The sequence below is a fragment of the Acanthochromis polyacanthus genome, chromosome 5 (assembly GCF_021347895.1).
Source record: "Acanthochromis polyacanthus isolate Apoly-LR-REF ecotype Palm Island chromosome 5, KAUST_Apoly_ChrSc, whole genome shotgun sequence".
Classification (NCBI taxonomy): Eukaryota; Metazoa; Chordata; class Actinopteri; family Pomacentridae; genus Acanthochromis; species Acanthochromis polyacanthus.
The window spans coordinates 25,386,583-25,396,265 of record NC_067117.1 but is presented as its reverse complement, the minus strand read 5'-3'; the positions used below and the strand labels follow the sequence as shown (position 1 = coordinate 25,396,265).

The window sequence follows — 9,683 nt, the reverse complement described above, 5'->3', positions numbered from 1 at the left end:
CAATTTAGGTGTTGCTGAAGCCATTAATGCTGTCTATTCCATTAATTTCCCAAGCTGTCTCTCAAGTGAGCAGATATGTGCAACTGGAAGTGGCTTAATTTAAACACAATCCAGCTACCATCTAAGTAACTACACTTGTGCCTCTCCTGCTGTAACTTAAAATATCTGCTCATGTGACCAACTGCAGCATAAACCAGGCTGCATATTCTACACACAAGACACCAAAATGCATTATGCAAGTAAGCAAGACCACTACGCATAAAAATGTTAACATTTATTGCTGTTTCTGAATACTGCATTGAAAGCAAAAGCATTCAGAGTATACACAGAAATTATACAATTATATATGGTTTCACAAAGGCAGTGAACACATACTGTATTACAATCTACAAAAATCTACTTTACAGAAATTTAAAATTCTAAATATCAAAAAGTACAGCTGCAGAAACAGGTGTAGAACTGGAACCAGAAACTGCTCTGGATATCGGTCGGTGAAACAACATGGTGACATCACGATACAAAGAAAGCGGAAGTCATCTTTGTACTTACAGCTGGTTTTGGAAACTACAACTGGCAGACGAAACGAAAACATACTCCAAAATAACTCATTGAATTGAAATGATCATATAAATTATGTTGTTTTTTTATGCATCCAAAATATATCATTTTACACAGGACGCCTCCACAAGGCAGCACGTCATAGTATTGTTCAGTGGGATTGGTAGTGTGTCATTGCAAAAATATGGTTAAATAAGAGGAGGACAATGGGAAGAAAAAAAAAACATGTTTCCCATCTCACAAGGATGGAGAGGTAAATCTGAAAAGAACGCATGTTTTGAACAGCCTGGTGGAATAACACATAGGCTAGTGGGGTGTTAAGATCCAGGCCATGACTAAAGAACTTTTCAGTGAGGAACAGAAATGATGGTTTGAACTCATATTTGAGCAACTCATAAATAATGAAGGGCTGGTATGGCTCTGTTCTGACCCTGGTAGTGAAGTACACTAGGCTTATAGACTACCAATTTGTCATATGTCCAAATGGTTGGAGTGAGTGGCATTTAGAAAAGAACCAGACCACCACAGCATTAGAACAATCCCAATGAACGCAAAAACAAACAAAAAATCCAGCCAAGAAATTTAAGGCTGCTGAAACCAACCCCTTTTAAGGGAAACTTAAAACAAAAGATAAGATCGATAAAATATTCCAGTTAAAAAGGAAAACAAAACAAAACAAAAACCTTGAAATTTTTGTATGCCCACATCAATGCCAGGTAGCCATTTTGGAGGAGTGTCCAAAAGTGGGACGAGGCGTTCGTCTTGTGTATGAGGTGCAGTTGTCCTCTTTCCCAGCGACAGTCAAGCTGGATCCAAGGACAAGCTGGTTTATGGTCACACATGGCTGCAGGGTGGCCTTCAGTCTAGTCCTGCTCCATAGGCTCCTCGGTGGTCCCAGTGTTTGAGATGGCACTTCCCGTGGCGCCCTCTGTAGGAGGTTCAGTCGTACTGCTGGAGGGAGCGAGAGCTACGTCTTCTCTGGCCGCTTCCGCACTCTCCTCTATGCTACAGCTGCTACCACTGCTGCTACTGCTGCTGCTGCTGCTCACTGGGTCACTGCTGCTCTCCTCACTGTCCCTGCTGGTCTCGGGGCTCTCCAGGACGCCTGCCGGTGCCTGCTGCTCCGTCTGATCCATGTCGCTGCCCTCCTCCTCGGAGCCGCTCGGCACCTCCCTCTCAGCCTGCTCCGCCTCCTGACCTGAGCCTGCACAGCTCACCTCAGCCTGCGTGCTGCTAGTGGGTTCTGGAGCGGAAAAGTGGGAAAGCATACCTTAATAAAATCCCTCGGTTTCACCAGTGTATGCAGTATATGAGAATATTTGTTTCAGAAACATTAAATACATTTTCTGACCTACAGGACTGTTCATTACCAACAACTTGTGACAATGAGAGTAAAAAGTATTGACCTATTGTATTGTGAGTATTGAGCTATTACAATGCAGCACTAATTGAAGGTAACAGAACAAAATTATCAAACAGTGAATCCCTTCCATCTTCAAATAAACCTTCTGCATGTTCCTTGTCGTAAACTCGTTTCATTTTTGACTTGTCGTTTCCACCAGTAAAAATGGCACATCCCTTCAATGCAGCATACTGACAAGTATTGGCCATTAAATACAAGTAGGCTAATGGATTTAACACTTATTCACAAAAATAGTTCAGCAAGGAGAATTTTGTGGGTGTTCTGGCTGAACAAGATAGAAAAACATGTTTAGAGATTTAAGGCTGCACAATATTGGATGAGAATGACTGATATTTTCTATTTCGGTGAAAAATTGTATTAAGAAAAAATACACAGGACTATTGACCAGATGACTCAAATAACTGTTTGGAAAGAACAATTAAAGAAAATTTTAGGAGTATCTGCATTAAAAAAAACAAAACAAAAAGAGTTATTTCTCACATGTGAAACTGAGGCAGTGGAATCCAAAATAGTTTTCTCTTTGAATGGCATTCAGATCAGGCTTTGCACTCATGTAGATGATACTGATGAATTATACAAAGCTTTGTGGTGCTGATCTGAATGGTCAAACATTGTGTTGCCTCACATGGTGGCAACAATCCTGACTCCCAACAGCGAACCACTTTTAATCAGCAGACCCATTTTGTAGCCAATTTCTTTCCTTACATCTGATAAAATCTTACTTCACAGCATTTCTCTTCTGTTTTTCGCACATTTTTCTGCACATATGTGAACCTACATGTCAGCGAACTCTTGTGTTTCATGAGTAAAGTTTAAAAATAAACTTAGTGTATCTAAGAACCCTTAAATTGGAATGAATTGGATAAATATCAGACACTCTTCTCTTGTTGATTAGTCTTGGAAAATGAGGCCAGTGAGTTTTCGATTTGTATCAAGTGAAAAAAAACCTGCTGACTCTCCTTACATCCCACTGCACTTCCTGTGATGTCACTATTTTGCACAAGCACATCAACATGTTGAAGCTAAAACAACATACTGTGCATTAAAAAGGCTGATAATTTGAGCTACTTAAATCCTTAGCCTACATGTAATGGATCATTACATGGTCTGGTACAGGTCTAGCAGACCTCCTCATTCAGGTTTCCTCATAACAACCACTGCCTGCCATCCTTCTAAGCTCTGCCAGTTGCCCGTATCATGACTGGCCTCTGGGGCATTCACTGTGCACTGCATCATGCAAATAGGGTAATAGAAAAGCAGAGTATTTGTATTTGACAGCACTGAAAACCCAGCTTCTTGATTCTTAAATACAGAGGTACTCCCTAAGGCCTATGTGAAGGGTTCTAATATTCCTCAGACTGTGAATTTGCCTAAATCCTTTGAGACAGCAGCAAAAAGATGAACGACTGGTTGACTTGATGGCTTTTTAACAGGAAGCAAATTTTAAGAAGGATCAAAAACTACTACTCTACCTGCCATTTAACAAACTCTGTCACTTTAGCTACATTAGATTAACATTTCAGGTGTATTTTAGGTTGAGACTATCACAAGTACAATATGAAGAATATTGTTGAGTAAAACAACCTTTAATAGACTGATGTCTTAGTACTAAAATAAGCATCACAATTTTTGCACAGCTTGATAAAATGTTAATATAATGCCAACTGGAACAGGTCAACCAAATAATGTGGACGTAAATCACATCAGTGTCTGTCTTCATCCAATACAGATGCCGTGGAACCGAAAATTACAAAAATCTGTGTTGATCTCATGAACGTTTTCCCACAACAGACGAGAGACAATCAGCCCCAGCTGAACTTGTGCCCATTTTCACCAAGGAAATAAAACTGAACTTTGGCAGGCAGCTATATTTTACACTCAAAGTACCGGTTGGAATGAGTCTGGTTAGAACCGCAACTAAATGAGTCAAATTCTCAGAGCGAGAGCAACAGCCAAAACCCTTGTCCGTGTAAAATTATCAAAAAATATAAACATGCCATGAAGTCACATGCTGTGCCCTGATTCAGTCCAAAGATTGCTTGCATCTTTTTTCAGAATTTTCCTCTATTTAGTTTGAAACTCTCAACCACACCATGGCACTGTCATTGCACTTAGTCACATCTAAGTGCTCTCACAGTGAATTTAAGGTAGCATTAGGTGGGAGAAATGACAAAGTTAGCTGAAAACTGCAGCTAATGGAAAATGTGCCAGATGCAAACCTTTTTACAGAGAAAACTTCACCAACATTAAGGCAAAAAGTCAAGGCAAAAAAAAAAGGAAGGACTTCACACAGGTGCTCTGTAGTCAGCTCTGACTGTACACAAGAGTATGAAACATTTCCCCAAGTAAAAGCATAATGTCGTTTCCAACACTGCTGAAGTATCGGAAAGGTAACGATCATTTACTTAAAAGTGATCATTTTTCACATTAATTGGTCACAGCAGCGCTGTCGCATGATACTGAGTCATTATTTTGCTAATGAAGCGGCTCCACACTAGTTTAAAGTGATGTTATTCCAGTTCCTTCTGTGTTTCCCTTTGTTGGAGTGTTTTATTCTATGTTTTTGAACTGGGAAAAAACACAAAGCATTGGAACAGACATACTCAGAGATCCATTAGTGGACTGTATTTGGTGTAGTGTGGCAAAGGACTATGCAGCCTTCAAAGCTAGAAATTGTAGGATTGCTCTCATTTTCCATAACCCATGTTTGTAGTAAACGCACACACATTAAATGTATCACATAAAACCAACAACCCACTGACACATGCAGCACATCAGAAAACCTACCTTGGTCTTCAGAGGCAGGAGCACTGCTGGATGCTTCATTCTCCTTGCTGTATGCAACCTTCTCCTCCTCTTCCTCCTCTTGGACCATGGCTTCTGCTTCTTTTGAGAGGCAGGTGGCATGTAAAGGCCTCAGTGTGTCCACTTCCTGTTCTTCTTCTTCATCCTCCTCATCTTCCTCTTCTTCCTCGCTGAATTTAAGTCTCTTCACTTCTTGATGTTCAGCCTCCATGTCCTCGTCTGTGTCTGGGTGTTTGTTCTTCACCGAGCTCCCCGGAGAGCCTTCTGACGCCGAGACCTCACTGAAAAAGAAACAGCAGATACAGATGTGATTCAAGCGGCATTAGTTCTGTTTAATATGGAAAACTGATTTTTTTTGGTTCGTTAGAAATTCTTTCATACGTCGAGTCTTTGTCGCCTTCTTGCTCTGTGCTGAGGTCTTTGTTGTCTGTGCTGTCTGGGAGGCCGTTCGCTGCTAGTGAGTTAGCCAAAGACAACTTCGGTCTGTTCAGCGGCCGTGGAGTTCCTGGACCGTTCACTTTCCTAGAAACAATTAAAATAAAAAAATAAAAAAACAAGGGGGGGGGGGGGGTACAGAATGAAAATGGCATTTTTAAAAATATTTCTGAATCACATATTAATTTGCTTTACATGATGTGAATTGTAGGACAAATGAGAATTATTTCTCAAAGACAACCTCTCTGTAAATGCAGATGTGTTCCCAGGAAGCATCACTCCATTCATTCTATTGACAGCACTGCATCCATTTTTCCTAAAAAAAAGTTCAGATGAGAAAAAAACAACTCTTAATCCAAGAGAAATGCATTCATATTACATGCACGTATACTTGGAAATGTTTTATAAACTGTAAAACTCAGCCCAACACTTACTCTGAGGTTGGGTGGACACAGCTTACCACCATTACATTCTACAAAAGAAATATAACAATTATCAGATTAGTAGCTGAAAGCCATGTCAGGGAAATTCTGAGATTTGCTTCCAAACACATTCCATATGTCAGGTGACAACTGCTAAAACAAGTGAAAAGACATAATAATGTAATGATGAGTTGTGGAGTAAAACCATTTTTGTGGATACTTTTATGGATTGGTGACACACTGGAGTCACATTTAGCTTTACCCCTCCTCAGTACTATAATATTATAAGAATGAGAGAATATTAGCATCAGTGATTCTTCTCTATCAGCAGTTACAACACCTATCACAGTCAATTCCAGCAAATGCATCTGTTCTTCACAAACACTGACACCTGCTTCTGTAGTGACTATTTTACAGAGTGGACGTTTTACAATCTCTACTTGGAGATTCTTGGACAGCCCACTGCTGGTGAACTGGGGCTGAACTGATGGTCCCATCCCCATCCGCAGAGTGATGAAAATAGTCAGCAACTACAGTGCACGTTTGGGATTCCACATCTGTTTCCCTGTAAGTAAAGTTTATCTGGGCTGGTGTCACAGCGGTCACTCACCTTCAGTGGACACACCTCCCATAGTTTCAAAGCAACAAATACCATTTTTTCTATGATTTTGAAATGTAGTTTCATATACCTCCCCATATATTTTTAATCATACCGTTTTTTTGTGTCGTGACAAACTCAGAAGTCATTTGTTACTACTTTAAGAAAAACAACTACTTTGCTGAAGACTTACCTTTTCCACCCCTCGAAGAAATTTGTCAGTTCCTGTGTAGTTCCTTTTGGGTTCTGTGAGTAGCTCACACAAGCGCTGGATCGTAAACGGGATTCTAAAAGAAAGAAAAGAGCAATAGAGTCAATCCAAACAGACTAGGGCATGTGTCTAAGTTCTAAGGGACAGTAACAGTAGAGGTCAAGGACTACAATGACATCAGCAGGAAGGGAAAAATAACACTTAAAAAAAAAAAAAGATTCAGCTCTATTCTTTTTCAGTAACACACATTTCACAAAGCTACGTTCATTGTTCACAATGAAAGTGACTTCCATGACTGACCATAGATACAGCAAATGCATGGCATTGGTAGTTTCTCATTTAGTAACGAAACACTAATCTAGTCCAGATTTAGAGAAGTACAGCATATAGTAGAGTCTAGATTTAAAACTGCTCTAATGTGGTCCTGAGAGGTTAAAAAAAAGTTGTAATCTCATCATATTTTACTTTATCAAAAAAGGTTTCACAAATCTGAAAGTGGGTTTAAACAGCATTCAGGTATTAGCAATGATGTCCAATAGCCATCTGTAACAATAACAGGTGCAAACAACAAATAATCAGTCGCTCAGTAATATGTAGGTCATATTTTTCACCTAACTGATACACTGAAAGCTGCAAATTGAAAGTTAACCACAGGATTTTAAATATATATTCAGGTCTGATTAATGTAATTAACAGCAGAAGACCTTTTACAATTGAAAGATGACAAAAAAGTCTCATTATGTGACATTGCTGTGTGACAAATGTGTACATGTGACACAGACATTGGGTATTATTATTATCCTTGCATGCAGTCGTAGGGTAGGGGGAGCTAGAGAACACTAGCCATGGCGTGTGTTTGTCATTTAAAGCCAGAAATTATTTGTCTGACTTTGCCATCCCTCCTACTACCACCTGTCACTCAAAAAATGTGGTACTTCAGCTGGGTACGTACCCATTGTATCCCTTCACAATCTTCAAGATTCTCTCCTTCATATCTTCAAATGGAACTGACTCCACATTGGGATTTGCAGGACCTCTTTGCTCAGGTGCTGAGGCTCTGAAGTCATCCATTACCTTCTCCAATTTAAACAGAAAGTAGTTCTTAAATTGAGACCATTGGACCCTAGAAGAAAGGCAAAAAAAATTTGAAAAAGGCTCAACAAATCTGGTATACAATGTTAAAATACTGGAGAAAAAAACAACTTCGACCTTAAAAGTTAGACAAAATCATACTTGCCGGCAGTTTTAAACCAGTCTAGATTAGATTAGTTCAATGCAAGTAAACACAAGATGCTACATTAAGCCTATATTTCTATGATAAAAGTCAGTGACAACTCATGTATCCCTTCACAAATTACTTGTAACAAAAGTAAAACAAATTGAAATCTAAGTTAATACTTTATGCTACAGACACATATTGAACTGCCATTAGTTAGAACTAAGTCATAGCCAAAGTATACTACACTGAAACTGGCCTTTGAAGTGCACATCTAGAAAAAGTATGACATCAACAAACACATTCATTGTCAATTTAAAAATAATGAAGTTTGTATGCGTTTTGGAACGACAGGAACTAGGAACTGTGTAAGGCCTGCAGTGTTCACTTACATGGTCTCTCCAGTCTTGGCAATATGGCATAGAAACTGTTCCAGAAGAGGAGATGCCTCCTTCTTTGCTTTCTTATCGAAGTCTGAGGAAAAAAGGATAAAATAAAAGACGGCGTGAGTAAACAAACATCTACCTGATGTTGTAGCTAGTAGAGATGAACAGGCTTTGATTTACTCTAGGTTAACCTATAGCTTTTGATACTTTTGCCTTAAAACCTGAATTTTTTTGACTATCTACAGTGGTCATCTACTAGCTGCCAGTTAAATAAAGCATTTTAGTAGGTCTCCGACGACACACAGGCTAAAGACAGTCACACTGTCTCATGAACGACAGCTATTTACATAATCAATCTAGCTAGGTCGCCTGCTAGCTACAACTAGCTTAACTTTAGCACACGGACTAGCATGTTAAGTTAGCCGAAAGAGCGTAGCCGGCAAACAGTTGTCTACAAAAATCCGGTGACACTGAGCAGATACTTCATATCAACGAGAATACTGTTAAGTACTGAGCACAAACACATTCAAGTTCGGAAGTATGGATAACGAAAATCATCATATTTTGTTAGCTTTCTCTCCTGGCTAATGAATTCAAGAGACAGCAAACCATTTCCGTGAAACCGCTTGTACTGTTAGCTAACGCTAGTCCTGAGTAGCACCTGGCTAGCGACATTAGCTTGCGAGCTACAAGGCGTTAATTTTTTATTACAGGACATTTTCCGATAAACTCGTGTATCCTATTGTCTCAATCAACAGTTAAACTAACGAAATAAGCTGAAGTGACCTCTGAGCGCCTCTTGAAGCGAGTCAATTTCCATCACGTCGTTGCCCTCTGTCAGTCTTGTGGATGTAAAAAGCAGACTGGTGGCTAGCTGCTGCTGCTAAGCTACAATCTCACAGGCAAAGAGGAGGGAGCATTTTAATATGGCGCCGTGAGGTCACTGCCTGTTCACTAACACAGGGGAAAGCACCAAGTAGAACATGTCAACTTCATAAACTTACTTACATATTAAATAAAATACAATGTTGACATTTACCGGATAACTCGAATAAAATAAATAAAAGCAATAAATTAATAATAAATTTAATGAAACAAAAAATGCATGGAAAAATAGACTTTATTTTGCAGAAAATGTAATATTCTACATATAGATATATTAATCCACATTAACACATATATGCATTACTGTGCACCACCGAATATTTTCAATATTACATTTTCATCTCCTTTTTCAGGCACAGTTTTTAACTATCATGTGTGATATTACTCATTACCTCAGTATTATTGCCTTCATTACTTTTTATTGTTCTGTTCTCTTCTTATTTTAGCTCATTCATTTAACTCCAGTAATGTATCATACTTAAATCCTGTTGCTTTTCTAATTCATGGCACAGAATTTCTGATGTCATTCAGTTTCTTCTGAGCAATATCTGGCACAAGAAGAACAAAGTTTTACCTTATTTTATCAAATAATGAAGATTACACTTCGAACAGGGAATAGGTTTCGAAGGATCCTAAACTTAACTACAATGCACAACTTCCATCCATTTAGAAGTGTTATCTGATTTATCCACAGGGCCAAAAGCAAAGTGTACACTGGACAGACAGCATTACACACTCGCACTG

The 9,683-nt window shown here is 39.0% G+C and overlaps 1 protein-coding gene across 1 annotated transcript; it reads right to left on the bottom strand.

The window, feature by feature from the left end:
- Positions 1 to 259: 259 nt before the first annotated feature.
- On the bottom strand, positions 260 to 8,984 carry ppp4r2b (protein phosphatase 4, regulatory subunit 2b). Its single transcript, XM_022222953.2, has 9 exons — positions 8,841 to 8,984; positions 8,061 to 8,142; positions 7,405 to 7,575; positions 6,435 to 6,528; positions 5,656 to 5,693; positions 5,463 to 5,537; positions 5,168 to 5,308; positions 4,769 to 5,067; positions 260 to 1,801 (listed from the first exon to the last, which is right to left on the bottom strand). The coding sequence occupies exons 1-9, from the start codon at positions 8,872 to 8,874 to the stop codon at positions 1,422 to 1,424; spliced, it is 1,314 nt and encodes a 437-aa protein (XP_022078645.1). The 5' UTR covers positions 8,875 to 8,984; the 3' UTR covers positions 260 to 1,421.
- Between the last annotated feature and the right edge of the window lie 699 nt (positions 8,985 to 9,683).

Bases quoted from the DNA above. Each gene is read 5' to 3' on its own strand.
- ppp4r2b (XM_022222953.2), bottom strand. From the start codon at position 8,874: ATGGAAATTGACTCGCTTCAAGAGGCGCTCAGAG. The intron at 7,576-8,060 runs GTAAGTGAACAC...CCTTTCTTCTAG, and splicing joins GCCAAGACTGGAGAGACCAT to GGTCCAATGGTCTCAATTTA. The intron at 5,068-5,167 runs GTATGAAAGAAT...TTTCTTTTTCAG, and splicing joins GAAGGCGACAAAGACTCGAC to TGAGGTCTCGGCGTCAGAAG.